Raw genomic sequence first — 19950 nt, 5'->3', positions numbered from 1 at the left:
GCGAGCAGTGCCATGGGCAGATGAGGCTGAGCAACAGCTTTCCAGGCTAGCTCTTTCTGCCTGCCATCTATCTGCAGACGTTCGCATTTTTGGAGCAGCGCTGCCGAAGGCGCCCGGCACAGACCACCTAAGCTACGTTTGAAGTTTCAGGGCGCAAGACAAGCAAGCAGCCCCAGTCTCTGTGCGTCTGTGCGAGCAGTGCCATGGGCAGATGAGGCTGAGCAACAGCTTTCCAGGCTAGCTCTTTCTGCCTGCCAGCTATCTGCAGACGTTCGCATTTTCAGAGCAGCGCTGCCGGAGGCGCCCGGCACAGACCACCTAAGCTACGTTTGAAGTTTGAGGGAACAAGACAAGCAAGCAGCCCCAGTCTCTGTGCCTCTGTGCGAGCAGTGCCATGGGCAGATGAGGCTGAGCAACAGCTTTCCAGGCTAGCTCTTTCTGCCTGCCAGCTATCTGCAGACGTTCGCATTTTTGGAGCAGCGCTGCCGAAGGCGCCCGGCACAGACCACCTAAGCTACGTTTGAAGTTTCAGGGGGCAAGACAAGCACGCAGCCCCAGTCTCTGTACCTCTGTGCGAGCAGTGCCATGGGCAGATGAGGCTGAGCAACAGTTTTCCAGGCTAGCTCTTTCTGCCTGCCAGCTATCTGCAGACGTTCGCATTTTCGGAGCAGGGCTGCCGGAGGCACCCGGCACAGACCACCTAAGCTACGTTTGAAGTTTGAGCGGACAAGACAAGCAAGCAGCCCCAGTCTCTGTGCCTCTGTGCGAGCAGTGCCATGGGCAGATGAGGCTGAGCAACAGCTTTCCAGGCTAGCTCTTTCTGCCTGCCAGCTATCTGCAGACGTTCGCATTTTCGGAGCAGCGCTGCCGGAGGCGCCCGGCACAGACCACCTAAGCTACGTTTGAAGTTTGAGGGGGCAAGACAAGCACGCAGCCCCAGTCTCTGTGCCTCTGTGCGAGCAGTGCCATGGGCAGATGAGGCTGAGCAACAGCTTTCCAGGCTAGCTCTTTCTGCCTGCCATCTATCTGCAGACGTTCGCATTTTTGGAGCAGCGCTGCCGAAGGCGCCCGGCACAGACCACCTAAGCTACGTTTGAAGTTTGAGGGGGCAAGACAAGCAAGCAGCCCCAGTCTCTGTGCGTCTGTGCGAGCAGTGCCATGGGCAGATGAGGCTGAGCAACAGCTTTCCAGGCTAGCTCTTTCTGCCTGCCAGCTATCTGCAGACGTTCGCATTTTCAGAGCAGCGCTGCCGGAGGCGCCCGGCACAGACCACCTAAGCTACGTTTGAAGTTTGAGGGGGCAAGACAAGCACGCAGCCCCAGTCTCTGTGCCTCTGTGCGAGCAGTGCCATGGGCAGATGAGGCTGAGCAAGAGCTGCTTGCTTGCAGTGGGGGGATACTGGGAGGGAGCACTCGGAGTATACTGGGGGGAACTGGGACCACTGGAGGGATACTGGGAGCACTGGGGGGGGAACACTGGTGGGATACTGGAAGGGAGCACTGGGGGGATACTGGGGGCACTGGGGTGGAGCAATGCGGGGATACTGGGAGCACTGGACGGATACTGGGATCATTGGGGGGAGCACTGAGGGGATACTGGGAGAGAGCACTGGGGGGATACTGGGGGGAACTGGGAGAACTGGAGGGATACTGGGAGCACTTGGGGGCAGCACTGGGGGGATACTGGGAGAGAGCACTGGGGGGATACTGGGGGGAACTGGGAGCACTGGAGGGATACTGGGAGCACTGGGGGGGAGCACTGGGGGGATACTGGGAGAGAGCACTGGGGGGATACTGGGGGGAACTGGGAGCACTGCAGGGATACTGGGAGCACTGGGGGGGAGCACTGGGGGGATACTGGGAGAGAGCACTGGGGGGATACTGGGGGGAACTGGGAGCACTGGAGGGATACTGGGAGCACTGGGGGGGAGCACTGGGGGGATACTGGGAGGGAGCACTGGGGGTATACTGGGAGCACTGGCGGCAGGCACTGGGAGCAGTGGGAGAACTGGGGGGAGCACTGGATCGATACTGGGAGCACTGGGGAGGGAGCACTGGGGGCAGCTGGGAGGACTGGAGGGGGAGCACTGGGGGGCTTACTCCCTCCCCCCCCCCCCCACACCTTTCTGGCTCATTTCGCGGGGGGGTGGGGCCGGGGGGGAGGGGGGCTGGAGGGGGTGGGGTCATTTCGCGGGGGGGTGGGGCCGGGGGGGAGGGGGGCTGGAGGGGGTGGGGTGTTGGGCGGCCTCCCCCTCCCCTCCCCCCCCAGTGTGCTCCCCCACCCCCTCCCCCCTAGGTTGCTGCCCCTCCCCGCCCAGGGTGCCCACCCACCCCCCTCGGGGGGCCCCAGCCCTCTCCCCCCCCCCCCAAAAAAAACTCCTTGCCCCTCCCCCACACGTGGCAGCATCCAGAGCACTTTATTGCAGGCCTCGCCCCCGGGGGCTTCCTATTGTTGGAGAGGGGGGAGGGTCGGCTGCCATTGGTCAGTGCTGGGGGGAGGTGGGGTCAGGGGGTCTCTGTGGGTCGGGTGGGGGGCTTGGGTCTCTCCATGGGGCGGGGGTCACTATGGGGCAGCCCATGGCTCACGTCCGTCCGTGGGTCAATCCGTGGGTCAGATCTATGGGGCAGCCGTGGGGCAGCCCATGGGTCACGTCCGTCCGTGGGTCCATCCGTGGGTCTACCTGTGGGTCAGTCCGTGGGTCAGGTCTATCTGTGGGGCAGCTGTGGGGCTTCTTCTTGGTCATGTCCAACCATGGGTCCATCCATGGGTCAGTCCATGGGTCAGTCTATGGGGCAGCCATGGGTCTGCTCATTGGTCACGTCCAACCATGGGTCCATCCATGGGTCAGTCTGTGGGTCAGTCCATGGGGCAGCCCGTGGGTCACATCCATCCGTGGGTCCATATGTGGTTCCATCTATGGGTCCATCTGTGGGTCAAGTCTTTCTATGGGTCAGCCGTGGGGCAGCCCATTGGTCATGTCCATCTATGGGTCCATCCATGGGTCAGTCCGTGGCTCAGATCTATGGGTCAGCGTGGGGTTGCTCCTTGGTCATGTCCATCCATGGATCCAACCATGGGTCCATCCATGGGTCAGGTCTTTCTATGGGGCAGCCGTGGGGCAGCCCATTGGTCATATCCAATCATGGGTCCATCCACGGGTCCATCTGTGGGTCAGTCCATGGCTCAGATCTATGGGGCAGCCGTGGGGCTGCTTGTTGGTCATGTCCAACCATGGGTCCATCTGTGGGTCAGTCCATGGGTCAAGTCTTTCTATGGGGCAGCCGTGGGGCAGCCCATTGGTCACGTCCATCCATGGGTCCATCCATGGTTCTATCTATGGGTCCATCTGTGGGTCAACTCTTTCTATGGGTCAGCCGTGAGGCAGCCCATTGTTCATGTCCATCCGTGGGTCCATCCATGGGTCCATCTGTGGGTCAGTCCATGGGTCAGGTCTATCTGTGGGGCAGCTGTGGGGCAGCCCATTGGTCATGTCCATACATGGGTCCATCCATGGTTCCATCCATGGGTCCGTCTGTGGGTCAAGTCTTTCTATGGGGCAGCCGTGGGGCAGCCCATTGGTCACGTCCATCCGTGGGTCAATCCGTGGGTCCATCCGTGGGTCAGTCCATGGGTCGGGCGGCGGCGGGGGGGGGGGGGGGGGGCGGACACCCCTCAGACCTGGCCGTGGGGCCAGAGCAGGCACCACTCGCAGGCGTTGCGGAACATGCGGAGCCACGGGGCGGCCCCGCCCCCCGCCCCGCCCCCCGCCGTGGGGCTGCCCCACGCCGGCGGCCACCAGCCCCACTGCCAGGGCCGGACGCCGCGCTCGGGGTGCGGCATGGCCGCCAGGTGGCGCCCGCAGGGGGAGCAGAGCGCGGCGGCGCCCCCTGGCGAGCCGTTGGGGTTCTGCGGGTAGGCGGTCGTGGGGCGCCCCCTGTCGTCCGCGTAGCGCAACGGCACCAGGCCCTGCCCCAGCGCCGCCTGCAGGGCCGTGGGGGAGCGGAACCGGAAGTGACCTGGGGGGGGGGGGGGGGGCAGCCGTGGGTGGGGGGCAGGGGTGACCCCACCCCCGGCTCCCAGTGCCACCAGTGCCCACCCAGTGCCCCCAGTACCATCCCAGTGTCCTCCCAGTGCTCCCAGTGCCCTCCCAGTGCCATCGCAGTGCCCTCCCAGTGCTCCCAGTGTCCTCCCAGTGTCCTCCCAGTGCCACCAGTGCCCTCCCAGTGCCACCAGTGCCCTCCCAGTGCCCTCCCAGTGTCCTCCCAGTGCTCCCAGTGCCCTCCCAGTGCCATCGCAGTGCCCTCCCAGTGCTCCCAGTGTCCTCCCAGTGTCCTCCCAGTGCTCCCAGTGCCCTCCCAGTGCCATCGCAGTGCCCTTCCAGTGCTCCCAGTGCCCTCCCAGTGTCCTCCCAGTGCTCCCAGTGCCATCCCAGTGCCCTCCCAGTGTCCTCCCAGTTCCCCCCAGTGCCCTCCCAGTGCCCTCCAGTGCTCCCAGTGCTCCCAGCACCATCCCAGTGCCATCCCAGTGCTCTCCCAGAGCCCCCAGTGCCCTCCCAGTGCCCTTCCAGTGTCCTCCCAGTGCTCCCAGTGCCCACCCAGTGCTCTCCCAGTGCTCCCAGCACCATCCCAGTGCCCTCCCAGTGCCCTCCCAATGTCCTCCCAGTGCCCTCCCAGTGCTCCCAGCACCATCCCAGTGCCCTCCCAGTGCTCTCCCAGAGCCCCCAGTGCCCTTCCAGTGCCCTCCCAGTGTCCTCCCACTGCTCCCAGTGCCCACCCAGTGCTCTCCCAGTGCTCCCAGCACCATCCCAGTGCCCTCCCAGTGCCCTCCCAATGTCCTCCCAGTGCCCTCCCAGTGCTCCCAGCACCATCCCAGTGCCCTCCCAGTGTTCTCCCAGAGCCCCCAGTGCCCTCCCAGTGCCCTTCCAGTGTCCTCCCACTGCTCCCAGTGCCCACCCAGTGCTCTCCCAGTGCTCCCAGCACCATCCCAGTGCCCTCCCAGTGCCCTCCCAGTGTCCTCCCAGTGCCCTCCCAGTGCTCCCAGTGCTCCCAGCACCATCCAGTGTCCTCCCAGTGCTCTCTCAGAGCCCCCAATGCCCTCCCAGTGCCCTCCCAGTGTCCTCCCAGTGCCCTCCCAGTGCTCCCAGTACCATCCCAGTGTCCTCCCAGTGCTCTCCCAGAGCCCCCAGTGCCCTCCCAGTGCCCTCCCAGTGTCCTCCCAGTGCTCCCAGTGCCCACCAGTGCCCTCCAGTGCTCCCAGTGCCCCCAGTACCATCCCAGTGTCCTCCCAGTGTCCTCCCAGTGCCCCCAGTGCCCTCCCAGTGCCCTCCCAGTGTCCTCCCAGTGTCCTCCAGTGCTCCCAGTGTCCTCCCAGTGCTCTCAGTGCCCACCCAGTGCCCTCCCAGTGCTCCCAGTGCTCCCAGCACCATCCCAGTGCCCTCCCAGTGTCCTCCCAGTGCTCCCAGTGCCCACCCAGTCTGCTCCCACTGTCATCCCAGGGCTCTCCCAGCATTCCCAGTGCTCCCAGCACCATCCCATTGTCCTCCAGTGCTGCCAGTGCCCACCCAGTGCCCTCCCAGTGCTCCCAGTGCTCCCAGCACCATCCCAGTGCCCTCCCAGTGCCCTCCCATGTCCTCCCAGTGCTGCCAGTGCCCACCCAGTGCCCTCCCAGTGCTCCCAGTGCTCCCAGCACCATCCCAGTGCCCTCCCAGCACCCTCCCAGTGCTCCCAGTGCCCTCCCAGTCTGCTCCCACTGTCCTCCCAGGGCTCTCCCAGCACTCCCAGTGCCCTCCCAGTGTCCTCCAGTGCTCCCATTGCCCCAGTGCCTTCCCAGTGCCCTCCCAGCACCCTCCAGCGCCCTCCCAGTGCTCCCAGTGCCCACCCAGTGCTCTCCCAGTGCTCCCAGCACCATCCCAGTGTCCTCCCAGTGCTCTCCCAGAGCCCCCAATGCCCTCCCAGTGCCCTCCCAGTGTCCTCCCAGTGCTCCCAGTGCCCACCCAGCGCCTCCCAGTGCTCCCAGTGCTCCCAGCACCATCCCAGTGTCCTCCCAGTGTCCTCCCAGTGCTCCCAGTGCCCTCCCAGTCTGCTCCCACTGTCCTCCCAGGGCTCTCCCAGCACTCCCAGTGCCCTCCCAGTGTCCTCCCAGTGCTCCCATTGCCCCTAGTGCCTTCCAGTGCCCTCCCAGCGCCCTCCCAGTGCTCCCAGTGCCCACCCAGTGCCCTCCAGTGCTCCCAGTGCTCCCAGCACCATCCCAGTGCCCTCCCCAGTGTCCTCCAGTGTCCTCCCAGTGCTCCCATTGCCCCCAGTGCCTTCCCAGTGCCCTCCCAGCGCCCTCCCAGCGCCCTCCCAGTGCTCCCAGTGCCACCCAGTGCTCTCCCAGTGCTCCCAGCACCATCCCAGTGTCCTCCCAGTGCTCTCCCAGAGCCCCAATGCCCTCCCAGTGCCCTCCCAGTGCCCTCCCAGTGTCCTCCCAGTGCTCCAGTGCCCACCCAGTGCCCTCCCAGTGCTCCCAGTGCTCCCAGCACCATCCCAGTGCCCTCCCAGTGTCCTCCCAGTGCTCTCCCAGAGCCCCCAATGCCCTCCCAGTGCCCTCCCAGTGCCCTCCCAGTGTCCTCCCAGTGCTCCCAGTGCCCACCCAGCGCCCTCCAGTGCTCCCAGTGCTCCCAGCACCATCCCAGTGTCCTCCCAGTGTCCTCCAGTGCTCCCAGTGCCCTCCCAGTCTGCTCCCACTGTCCTCCCAGGGCTCTCCCAGCACTCCCAGTGCCCTCCCAGTGTCCTCCCAGTGCTCCCATTGCCCCTAGTGCCTTCCCAGTGCCCTCCCAGCGCCCTCCCAGTGCTCCCAGTGCCCACCCAGTGCCCTCCCAGTGCTCCCAGTGCTCCCAGCACCATCCCAGTGCCCTCCCAGTGTCCTCCCAGTGTCCTCCCAGTGCTCCCATTGCCCCCAGTGCCTTCCCAGTGCCCTCCCAGCGCCCTCCCAGCGCCCTCCCAGTGCTCCCAGTGCCCACCCAGTGCTCTCCCAGTGCTCCCAGCACCATCCCAGTGTCCTCCCAGTGCTCTCCCAGAGCCCCCAATGCCCTCCCAGTGCCCTCCCAGGTGCCCTCCCAGTGTCCTCCCAGTGCTCCCAGTGCCCACCCAGTGCCCTCCCAGTGCTCCGGTCCAACACCTACCAGTGCTCCCAGCACCATCCCAGTGCCCTCCCAGTGTCCTCCCAGTGCTCTCCAGAGCCCCCAATGCCCTCCCAGTGCCCTCCCAGTGCCCTCCCAGTGTCCTCCCAGTGCTCCCAGTGCCCACCCAGCGCCCTCCCAGTGCTCCCAGTGCTCCCAGCACCATCCCAGTGTCCTCCCAGTGTCCTCCCAGTGCTCCCAGTGCCCTCCCAGTCTGCTCCCACTGTCCTCCCAGGGCTCTCCCAGCACTCCCAGTGCCCTCCCAGTGTCCTCCCAGTGCTCCATTGCCCTAGTGCCTTCCCAGTGCCCTCCCAGCGCCCTCCCAGTGCTCCCAGTGCCCACCCAGTGCCCTCCAGTGCTCCCAGTGCTCCCAGCACCATCCCAGTGCCCTCCCAGTGTCCTCCCAGTGTCCTCCCAGTGCTCCCCATTGCCCCCAGTGCCTTCCCAGTGCCCTCACCAGTGCCCTCCCAGCGCCCTCCCAGTGCTCCCAGTGCCCACCCAGTGCTCTCCCAGTGCTCCCAGCACCATCCAGTGTCCTCCCAGTGCTCTCCCAGAGCCCCCAATGCCCTCCCAGTGCCCTCCCAGTGCCCTCCCAGTGTCCTCCCAGTGCTCCCAGTGCCCACCCAGCGCCCTCCCAGTGCTCCCAGTGCTCCCAGCACCATCCCAGTGTCCTCCCAGTGTCCTCCCAGTGCTCCAGTGCCCTCCCAGTCTGCTCCCACTGTCCTCCCAGGGCTCTCCCAGCACTCCCAGTGCCCTCCCAGTGTCCTCCCAGTGCTCCCATTGCCCCTAGTGCCTTCCCAGTGCCCTCCCAGCGCCCTCCCAGCGCCCTCCCAGTGCTCCCAGTGCCCACCCAGTGCTCTCCCAGTGCTCCCAGCACCATCCCAGTGTCCTTCCCAGTGCTCTCCCAGAGCCCCCAATGCCTCCCAGTGCCCTCCCAGTGTCCTCCCAGTGCTCCCAGTGCCCACCCAGCGCCCCTCCCAGTGCTCCCAGTGCTCCCAGCACCATCCCAGTGTCCTCCCAGTGTCCTCCCAGTGCTCCCAGTGCCCTCCCAGTCTGCTCCCACTGTCCTCCCAGGCTCTCCCAGCACTCCCAGTGCCCTCCCAGTGTCCTCCCAGTGCTCCCATTGCCCCTAGTGCTTCCCAGTGCCCTCCCAGTGCCCTCCCAGCGCCCTCCCAGTGCTCCCAGTGCCCACCCAGTGCCCTCCCAGTGCTCCCAGCACCATCCCAGTGTCCTCCCAGTGCTCTCCCAGAGCCCCCAATGCCCTCCCAGTGCCCTCCAGTGTCCTCCAGTGCTCCCAGTGCTCCCAGCACCATCCCAGTGTCCTCCCAGTGTCCTCCCAGTGCTCCCAGTGCCCTCCCAGTCTGCTCCCACTGTCCTCCCAGGGCTCTCCCAGCATTTCCCAGTGCCCTCAGCGCCCTCCAGTGCTCCAGTGCCCCCCGCACCCACCCTCTCCGTGGGCCACCCAGACGCCCAGGCAGGCGCCCTCCATCCCGCGCAGCATCAGGGCAGGGCCGGGCTCCACCCGCACGGCCACGAAGCGCGACTCGAAGCGCCCGGAGGTGTTGGGGGCCAGCGCCACGCCGGGGGGGGCCCCCTCCTCTGCACCCCCCCCCCCGGTCAGGCACCCGGCGGGGGATACCCCGGGGGAACCCCAGGGAAACCCCCCCAGGGAAACCCCATCCCCGGGGAACCCCCCCAGGGAACCCCCACCCTCAGGGAACCCCCGCCAGGGAACCCCCATCCCTGGGGAACCCCCATCCTCAGGGAATCTCCCCCCCCCCCCCAGGGAACCCCCACCCCCGGGGAACCCCCCCCAGGGAACCCCCATCCCCAGTGACCCCCCCCCCAGGGAACCCCCAACCCCAGGGAACCCCCACCCTCAGGGAATCTCCCTCATGGACCGCCCCCCCCAGGGAACCCCCCCCCCCATGACCCCCCCCCAGTGACCCTCCCAGGGATACGCCCAGGGACCCCCCCCCCCCCCCCCCCGGGACCCCCACCCTCAGGGAAACCCCCCCAGGGACCCCCATCCCCAGGGAACCCCCCCCTCCCAGGGACCCCCCCCCGTGGAACCCCCCCAGGGACCCCCATCCCCAGGGAACCCCCCCTCCCAACGGACCCCCCCCCCCCCCCGGGGAACCCCACCCCAGGGAATCCCCATCCCCGGGGAACCCCCCAGGAAACACCCCCCCAGGGAACCCCCACCCTCAGGGAATCCCCCCCAGGGAACCCCCATCCTCAGGGAATCTCCCCATGGACCCCCCCCCCCCAGGGAACCCCACCCCATGGACCCCCCCCCAGGGAACCCCACCCCAGGGAACCCCCACCCTCAGGGAATCCCCCCTCCCAGGGAACCCCCACCCCCGGGGAACCCCCCAGGGAACCCCATCCCTGGGGAACCCCCCCAGGGAACCCCCATCCTCTGTGAACCCCCCCCCCCCCCAGGGAACCCCCACCCTCAGGGAAACCCCCCCCAGGGAACCCCCAACTTCCAGGAACCCCCCCCGCCCCAGGGACCCCTCCAGTGACCCCCCCCCCCTCAGGGACACCCCCTGGGAAAACCCCCCCCCCCAGGGACCCCCTCCAGGGAACCACCCCCCTGGGGAACCCCCCAGGGACCCCCCCCCCCCGGGGGAACCCCTACCCTCAGGGAACTCCCACCCCCAGGGACACCACCCCCCCACCCCCCCCCCCAGGCACCCTTACCATGGGACCCCTCCCACGGACACCCCCCCCCCGCCATGGGTGCCCCCCCAGCCCCCCCCCCATGGGTGATACCCCCCCCCCACTGGATAACTCCCCCATGGGCGCCCCCCCCCCATCATGGGTGCCCCCCCCCACGGGTCGTGCCCCCCCCCCACCCATGGGTGCCCCCCCCCCAGCACCCACCGCGGGGGGGCCCGACCCAGCCGAGCAGGGCCAGCAGCTGGCACCCATTGCAGACCCCCAGGCTGAAGGTGTCGGGGCGCCGGCGGAAGCGCTCCAGGGTGCCCCGGACCCGGGGGGGGACCCCCACGGCCCCCGCCCAGCCTGGGGGGGCAGAGGGGAAAGGGGGGGGTCAGGGCACCCCAAAAAATGGGGGACCCCCCCCCACCCAGCACCCACAAATCCCACACGGAGCACCCCCAAAGTGGGGACCCAAAAGCCAGCACCCAGACTGGGGGGGGGGGGGGGGGGGGGAGAGGAAAGGGGGGGTCAGGGCACCCCAAAAATGGGGACCCCCCCACCCGGGACCCCAAAAATGGGGACCCCCCCATCGGGCACCCCAGTATCCCCAGCACCCAGCACCCCCTACAACCCAGCACCCCCAAATCAGGGGCACCCCAAAAATGGGGACCCAAAAGCCAGCACCCAGACTGGGGGGGGGAGAGGAAAGGGGGGGTCAGGGCACCCCAAAAATGGGGATCCTCTCACCCAGCACCCCCAAACCCCACACATCCACAGCCGGCACCCCCAAACTGGGGACCCCCCCCAAAGCCAGGAACCCCCAAACCGGGGGTACCCCCAAACCAAGGGCACACCCAAACCAGGGGAACCCCAAAACCAGGGTCCCTCAGGCACCCAAAAGCCTGGGGTACCCCAAAACCAGGATTACCCCAAACCCAGGCGCACCCCCAAACCAGGGACACCCCAACCCAGGGGGCCTCTGAACCAGGGGCACCCCAAAACCAGGGGTACCCCCAAACCAGGGGCACCCCAAAACTGGGGTCACTCAGAAACAAGGGACCCCCCAAAACCTGGGCACCCCAAAACCAGGGGTACCCCAAAACCGGGGTCACTCAGAAGCAAGGGCACCCAAAAGCCTGGGGGTACCCCAAAACCGAGGACACCCCCAAGCCAGGGGCACCCAAAACAGAGGTCATTCAGAAACAGGGGCACCCCAAAACCTGGGGTACCCCAAATCCAGGGACACCCTAAACCAGAGACCTCTGAATCAGGGGTCCCCCAAAACCAGGGCACCCCAAAACCAAGGTCCCTCAGAAGCAAGGGCACCCAAAAGCCTGGGGCACCCCAAAACCAGGGGTACCCCCAAACCAGGGGCACCCCAAAACCGGGGTCACTCAGAAGCAAGGGCACCCAAAAGCCTGGGGCACCCCAAAACCGAGGACACCCCCAAACAGGGGCACCCCAAAATCCTGGGGTACCCCAAAACCAGGATCACCCCCAAAACAGGGTGACCCCAAGACCAGGACACCCCAAACCCCCAGCAGCACCCCGCCATCGCCCCTCCCACCCCATCCGCCCCGGGTGCGATCCTGGGGGGGTCCGGGGTCCGGTTTGGGGGTGCGGGGTGGGGTCCAGATTTCGGGGTGCTGGGGGGGGGGGTCCCCCCCAACTCCTGACCCTTGGCGGAGCCGAGGACGTCGCCGTAGCTGAAGCCGCCGACGAAGACGAGGCCGCGGAAGCCGTCGAGGGTGGCGGCGCCCGAGCAGAGGTCGCCCGTGGTCACGTCCCACACCTGGGGGGAGGGGACACCCCGACATTGCTGGGACCCCCCACCCATGGGTGCTCCCCCCACCCCCCCTGGCCCGGGAAATGGGGGTCTCGCTCACCTGGAAGCCGGCCATCAGGAAGGCGGCGGCCATCTCCCGGTCGCCGTTGCTGCCTTCTTCTCGTAGCACCGGCCACCCGTGGGCCCGGCAGCTCTGGGGGCCGGGGGGGTCACCTCGGGGGGTTCCCCAAGACCCCCAGGACCCCCCCAGAGCCTCACGACCCCACCCAGAGACCCACGGGTCACCCATGGCCCACATCAACCTCCCCCAAGCCCCGTGGCCCACCCACAGCCCTGGGGTCCTGCAGACCACCATGACCTCCTTGTTCTCCAGTCCTCCATGACCCTCAAGACCCTCATGATCCCCAAGACCCCCCACGACCCCCATGACCACCCCCCCAGAGACCCATGGCCCACCCATGGCCCTCATCAACTCCCCCCAGCCCCATGGCCCTGGGGTCCTGCAGACCACCATGACCTCCATGTTCTCCAAGACCCCCATGACCCTCAAGACCCCCATGATCCCCAAGACCCCCATGATGCCAAGACCCCCCGCGCAGGCCCCCATGACCCTACCCAGAGACCCACAGCCCACCCGTGGCCCCCATCAACCCCCCCAAGGCCCACGGCCCACCCACGGCCCTGGGGTCCTGCAGACCACCATGAGCTCTGTGTTCTCCAAAACCACCATGACCCTCAAGACCCTCATGATCCCCAAGAACCCCCATGACACCAAGAACCCCCCAGAGACCCCCCCCACAGACCCCCACGACCTCCCCCAGAGACCCATGGCCCACCCACAGCCCCCGTGAACTCCCCCCAGCCCCACGGCCCTGAGGTCCTGCAGACCACCATGAGCTCCATGTTCTCCCAGATCCCCATGATCCCCCAGACCCACCCATGGCTCTCCAGACTTCCATGACCCCCCAGACCCCCATGTCTTCCCATAACCCCATGACTCCTAAGACCTCCAAGATCCCTCAGACCACCGTGTTCCCCCAGACCACCATGGTCCCCCAGAACCCCATGACACCCAAGACTCTCACGATCCCTCAGACCCCATGGTCCCCCAGATCCCCATGACCTCCCAGACCCCCATGTCTCCCCACAACCCCATGACTCCCAAGACCTCCAAGATCCCTCAGACCCTCCCATGGGTCTCCAGTCCCCTACGACTCCCAAGACCCCCATGATGCCTCAAATTCCCAGTGCTCTCCAGACTTCCCAGACCCCCAAGACCTCCAAGACCCCCAAGATCCCCTGGACGTCCCTGCTCCCCCAGACCCCCATGTCTCCCCACAACCCCACAACTCCTAAGACCTCCAAGATCTCTCAGACCCCCATGTCTCCCAGACCTCCATGACCCTCAAGACTCCCATAATCCCTCAGACCCCCATGGCTCTCCAGACCCTCATGCCCCCCCAGATCCCCATGTCCTTCCCAGCCCCCCCCATGACCTCCCAGACTCCCGTGACCACCCAGACATCCAGGACCCCCATGACCTCATGTCCCTCCATGACCTGCCAGCCCCCCATGTCCCCCCATCCCCTCACCCATGTGCTGGAGCAGAGGGAGCTCCTCATGGGGGTTGAAGGTGAGGGTGAAGGTGGGTCCCTGGCGCCGGCGCAGCCCGGCCTCCTCCTGGGCCACGCACTCCACGGTCGCCTGCTCCCGCTCCAGCCGGAAGCTGGTCTCCTCCCAGACCGCCCGCAGGTCCCCCACGGGCTCGGACACCACGGACGCGCCTGCCACCACCACCTGAACCTGCCGTGGGGACATGGGGATGGTGAGGGACGTGGGGACATGGCAACCACCACCTGAACCTGCCATGGGGACATGAGGATGGTGAGGGACGTGGGGACATGGCCACCACCACCTGAACCTGCCATGGGGACATGGGGATGGTGAGGGACGTGGGGACATGGCCACCACCACCTGAACCTGCCATGGGGACATGGGGATGGTGAGGGACGTGGGGACATGGCCACCACCACCTGAACCTGCCATGGGGACATGGGGATGGTGAGGGACATGGTCACTACCACGGCTGCCACCACCTGATCCTGCCATGGGGACACTGGGATGGTCAGGGACATGGCGACCACCATGGCCACCACCACCTGAACCTGCCATGGGGACATGGGGATGGTGAGGGACGTGGCCACCACCATGGCCACCACCACCTGACTACACCATGGGCACATGGGGATGGTGAGGGACGTGGGGACATGGCCACCACCACCTGAACCTGCCATGGGGACATGGGGATGGTGAGGGACATGGTCACTACCATGGCTGCCACCACCTGATCCTGCCATGGGGACACTGGGATGGTCAGGGACATCGCGACCACCATGGCCACCACCACCTGAACCTGCCATGGGGACATGGGGATGGTGAGGGACGTGGCCACCACCATGGCCACCACCACCTGACTACACCATGGGCACATGGGGATGGTGAGGGACGTGGGGACATGGCCACCACCACCTGAACCTGCCATGGGGACATGGGGATGGTGAGGGACGTGGGGACATGGCCACCACCACCTGAACCTGCCATGGGGACATGGGGATGGTGAGGGACGTGGGGACATGGCCACCACCACCTGAACCTGCCATGGGGACATGGGGATGGTGAGGGACGTGGGGACATGGCCACCACCACCTGAACCTGCCATGGGGACATGGGGATGGTGAGGGACGTGGGGACATGGCCACCACCACCTGAACCTGCCATGGGGACATGGGGATGGTGAGGGACGTGGGGACATGGCCACCACCACCTGAACCTGCCATGGGGACATGGGGATGGTGAGGGACGTGGCCACCACCATGGCCACCACCACCTGACTACACCATGGGCACATGGGGATGGTGAGGGACGTGGGGACATGGCCACCACCACCTGAACCTGCCATGGGGACATGGGGATGGTGAGGGACGTGGGGACATGGCCACCACCACCTGAACCTGCCATGGGGACATGGGGATGGTGAGGGACGTGGGGACATGGCCACCACCACCTGAACCTGCCATGGGGACATGGGGATGGTGAGGGACGTGGGGACATGGCCACCACCACCTGAACCTGCCATGGGGACATGGGGATGGTGAGGGACGTGGGGACATGGCCACCACCACCTGAACCTGCCATGGGGACATGGGGATGGTGAGGGACATGGCCACCACCATGGCCACCACCACCTGACTACACCATGGGCACATGGGGATGGTGAGGGACGTGGGGACATGGCCACCACCACCTGAACCTGCCATGGGGACATGGGGATGGTGAGGGACGTGGGGACATGGCCACCACCACCTGAACCTGCCATGGGGACATGGGGATGGTGAGGGACGTGGGGACATGGCCACCACCACCTGAACCTGCCATGGGGACATGGGGATGGTGAGGGACGTGGGGACATGGCCACCACCACCTGAACCTGCCATGGGGACATGGGGATGGTGAGGGACGTGGGGACATGGCCACCACCACCTGAACCTGCCATGGGGACATGGGGATGGTGAGGGACGTGGGGACATGGCCACCACCACCTGAACCTGCCATGGGGACATGGGGATGGTGAGGGACGTGGGGACATGGCCACCACCACCTGAACCTGCCATGGGGACATGGGGATGGTGAGGGACGTGGGGACATGGCCACCACCACCTGAACCTGCCATGGGGACATGGGGATGGTGAGGGACGTGGGGACATGGCCACCACCACCTGAACCTGCCATGGGGACATGGGGATGGTGAGGGACGTGGGGACATGGCCACCACCACCTGAACCTGCCATGGGGACATGGGGATGGTGAGGGACGTGGGGACATGGCCACCACCACCTGAACCTGCCATGGGGACATGGGGATGGTGAGGGACGTGGGGACATGGCCACCACCACCTGAACCTGCCATGGGGACATGGGGATGGTGAGGGACGTGGGGACATGGCCACCACCACCTGAACCTGCCATGGGGACATGGGGATGGTGAGGGACGTGGGGACATGGCCACCACCACCTGAACCTGCCATGGGGACATGGGGATGGTGAGGGACGTGGGGACATGGCCACCACCACCTGAACCTGCCATGGGGATGTGGGGATGGTGAGGGATGTGGAGACATGGCCACAGTCATGGTCACTGCCACCAACACCTTCATCAGGACACAGGGACATAGGCATGGTGAGGGACACAGGAACATGGCCATGACCATCTCCTGTCCCACCACAACACCATGGCGACACAGCCACAGGGACACAGCCATGGCCACCTCCTGTCCCACCACAACTCCATGTGGACGCAGCCATGGAGACATGGCCATGGCCATCTCCTGTCCCACCACACCACCGTGGGGACACGGACACAGGGACACAGCCATGGCCATCTCCTGTCCCACCACACCACCGTGGGGACACGGCCATGGCCACCTCCTGTCCCACCACAACTCCATGTGGACGCAGCCATGGGGACATGGCCATGGCCATCTCCTGTCCCACCACACCACCGTGGGGACACGGCCATTGCCATCTCCTGTCCCACCACACCACCGTGGGGACACGACCATGGCCATCTCCTGTCCCACAGCACCACTATGGGGACACGGCCATGGAGACATGGCCATGGCCATCTCCTGTCCCACCAAACCACCATGGGGACACAGCCACAGGGACCCGGCCATGGCCATCTCCTATCCCACCACAACACCACGGGGACACGGCCATGGCCATCTCCTGTCCCACAACACCACTATGGGAACACGGCCATGGAGACATGGCCATGGCCATCTCCTGTCCCACCACAAAACCATGGGGACACAGCCACGGGGACACGGCCATGGCCACCTCCTGTCCCACAACACCACTATGGGGTCATGGCCATGGAGACGTGGCCATGGCCATCTCCTGTCCCACCAAACCACCATGGGGATGTGGCCATGGCCACCTCCTGTCCCACCAAACCACCATGGGGACGCGGCCATGGCCACCTCCTGTCCCACCACAACACCATGGAGACACGGACACAGGGACACGGTCATGGCCACCTCCTGTCCCACCACAACTCCATGTGGACGCAGCCATGGAGACATGGCCATGGCCATCTCCTGTCCCACCACACCACCATGGGGACACAGCCATGGCCACCTCCTGTCCCACCACACCACCATGGGGACAGGGCCATGGCCACCTCCTGTCCCACCACACCACCATGGGGACACGGCCATGGCCACCTCCTGTCCCACCACACCACCATGGGGACAGGGCCATGGCCACCTCCTGTCCCACCACAACGCCATGGGCACACGCCCTCCGGTCCACATCCCCCTGCCACCCCGTGTCCCCATGTCCCCTCACCATGGCGTCGGGCCCGTAGGGGCCGCTGTGGCCAATGGGGACGCAGCTCACGCCGGCCTCCCGGTAGCGGCGACAGATGTCCACGCTGGTGGCCACCGGCACCTCCAGCAGCAAGCCCGGCTCCTCCGCAAACAGCACGGCCAGCGCTGAGGGGACGAGGGACACGGGGGTGGCAGAGGGGGACATGGGACATCCGACATGGCGACTGGGGACAGGGGGACCATGGGATAACGGGGAGATGGGACGCTGGGGACATGGGGACACGGGACATGGGGACATGGGGACATGGGGACATGGGGACATGGGGACATGGGACATGGGGACAATGGGGACATGGGGACATGGGGACATGGGGACATGGGGACATGGGACATGAGATAACGAGGACGTGGGGACACGGGACATGGGGACATCGGGGACAATGGGATAACGGGGACGTGGGGACATGGGACATGGGACATGGGGACATTGGGGACATGGGACATTGGGGACATGGGACATGGGGACATGGGGACAATGGGGACATGGGGACAATGGGGACATGGGGCCATGGGGACATTGGGGACATGGGGACAATGGGGACATGGGGACATGGGGACATTGGGGACATGGGACATGGGACATGGGGACATTGGGGACATGGGACATTGGGGACATGGGACATGGGGACATGGGGACAATGGGGACATGGGGACAATGGGGACATGGGGCCATGGGGACATTGGGGACATGGGGACAATGGGGACATGGGGACATGGGGACATTGGGGACATGGGACATGGGGACATGGGGACAATGGGGACATGGGGCCATGGGGCCATGGGGACATGGGACATGGGGACTTGGGGACATGGGGACATGGGGACATTGGGGACATGGGGACATGGGGACAATGGGGACATGGGGACGTGGGGACAATGGGGACAATAGGGACATGGGGACAATGGGGACATGGGGACGTGGGGACACGGGACATGGGGACATGGGGACATGGGGACATGGGGACATGAGGACATGGGGACATTGGGGACATGGGGACATGGAGACACGAGATACTGGGGACATGGGGACAAGGGACATGAGAAAACGGGGACATGGGGACATGAGGACGTGGGACATGAGGACAGAGATGGGGACATGAGGACATGGGGACACATGACATGGGGACACGGGATAACAGGAAAATGGGGACATGGGACATTGAGGACATGGGGACAATGGGGACATGAGGACAATGGGGACTTGGGGACATGGGGACATTGGGGACATGGGGACAATGGGGACATGGGGACAATGGGGACATTGAGGACATGGGGACATGGGGACATGGGAACAAGGGACACTGGGGTCATGGAGACATGAAGACTTGGGAAAATGGGGACATGGGGACATTGGACAAAGGGGAAATGGGACATCGGGGACATGAGGACACAGGACATGAGATAACGGGGACAGAGGGACATGAGGACATGGGACATGGGGACAGAGCACGTGGAGACACGGGGACATAGGGACATGGAGACATGAGGACATGAGGACATGGGGACGGGGCATGTGGGGACATGGGGACACGGGGACGTGGGGCCAGGGGACGTGGGACATCTGGACGTGGGGGACAGGAGGATGCGGGGCGGGAGCCGTGGGGGCGTGGCTGGTGGGACGTGGAGGTGAGGGATCTCCAGGGGTTCCTGGGGGTTCCCCAGTGGTTCTCCAGGGGTTCCTGGGGGTTCCTGGGGGTTCTCCAGGGGTTCCCCAGGGGATCTCCAGGGGTTCTCCAGGGGTTCCCCAGGGGTTCCCCAGGGGTTCTCCAGGGGTTCCCCAGGGGTTCCTGGGGGTTCTCCAGGGGTTCTCCAGGGGTTCCCCAGGGGTTCCTGGGGGTTCTCCAGGGGTTCCCCAGGGGATCTCCAGGGGTTCTCCAGGGGTTCCCCAGGGGTTCTCCAGGGGTTCCTGGGGGTTCTCCAGGGGTTCCCCAGGGGTTCCCCAGGGGTTCCTGGGGGTTCTCCAGGGGTTCCCCAGGGGTTCTCCAGGGGTTCTCCAGGGGTTCCTGGGGGTTCTCCAGGGGTTCTCCAGGGGTTCCCCAGGGGTTCTCCAGGGGTTCCTGGGGGTTCCTGGGGGTTCCCCAGGGGTTCCCCAGGGGTTCTCCAGGGGTTCTCCAGGGGTTCCTGGGGGTTCCTGGGGGTTCTCCAGGGGTTCCCCAGGGGTTCTCCAGGGGTTCTCCAGGGGTTCCCCAGGGGTTCTCCAGGGGTTCCTGGGGGTTCTCCAGGGGTTCTCCAGGGGTTCCCCAGGGGTTCTCCAGGGGTTCCTGGGGGTTCTCCAGGGGTTCTCCAGGGGTTCCCCAGGGGTTCCCCAGGGGTTCTCCAGGGGTTCTCCAGGGGTTCCCCAGGGGTTCCTGGGGGTTCTCCAGGGGTTCTCCAGGGGTTCTCCAGGGGTTCCTGGGGGTTCCTGGGGGTCCCCCAAGACGGGAAGCTCCTGGCAGGGGGTTCCCTGGGGGGGTCCCTGGGGGGGGTCCCTGGGGGGGTCCCTGGGGGGGTCCCTGGGGGGGGTGACGGTGACTCACGGGAGGCGTCGGGGGGCTCGGTGGCCACCTCCGCCTGGAGGCCGCAGTTGCCGGCGAAGGCCATCTCCAGCAGGCAGCCCAGCAGCCCCCCGTCGCTGACGTCGTGGCCCGCGCTCAGCGCCCGCTCTGGGGGGAGGGGGGCACCCGGCGTCACCCCCAGCACCCCGAGTCCCCCCAGGTCACCCCGAGTCCCCCCAGGTCACCCCGTGTCACCCCGAGTCCCCCCAGGTCACCCCGTGTCACCCCGTGTCACCTCGTGTCACCCCAGGTCACCCCGTGTCACCCCCCCACCCGCACCCCAACCCCCGGGGTCACCCAACTCGGGGTCACCCCGCATCGCCCCAGGACCCCCTGCCCGACCCCCCCCGCACCCCAA

General features: G+C 66.2%; 1 protein-coding gene across 1 annotated transcript in view; it reads right to left on the bottom strand.

Annotated features, from left to right (window-relative positions):
- Window positions 1–3577: 3577 nt before the first annotated feature.
- LOC142359758 (phosphoribosylformylglycinamidine synthase-like) overlaps window positions 3578–19950 on the bottom strand; it is a gene marked incomplete at its 5' end in the record, with an annotated part of 39410 nt that continues 23037 nt past the window's right edge. The window contains 9 exon segments of the mRNA XM_075412173.1: window positions 3578–4016; window positions 8606–8758; window positions 10049–10189; window positions 11504–11618; window positions 11713–11781; window positions 11783–11805; window positions 13205–13415; window positions 17018–17163; window positions 19575–19700. Coding sequence (XP_075268288.1) covers window positions 3673–4016; window positions 8606–8758; window positions 10049–10189; window positions 11504–11618; window positions 11713–11781; window positions 11783–11805; window positions 13205–13415; window positions 17018–17163; window positions 19575–19700 — 1328 coding nt within the window.

The sequence above is a fragment of the Opisthocomus hoazin genome, unplaced genomic scaffold (genome assembly GCF_030867145.1).
Source record: "Opisthocomus hoazin isolate bOpiHoa1 unplaced genomic scaffold, bOpiHoa1.hap1 HAP1_SCAFFOLD_144, whole genome shotgun sequence".
NCBI classification, from domain to species: Eukaryota; Metazoa; Chordata; class Aves; order Opisthocomiformes; family Opisthocomidae; genus Opisthocomus; species Opisthocomus hoazin.
The sequence above is the reverse complement of the archived record's forward strand: the minus strand, read 5'-3'. Positions and strand labels throughout refer to the sequence as shown.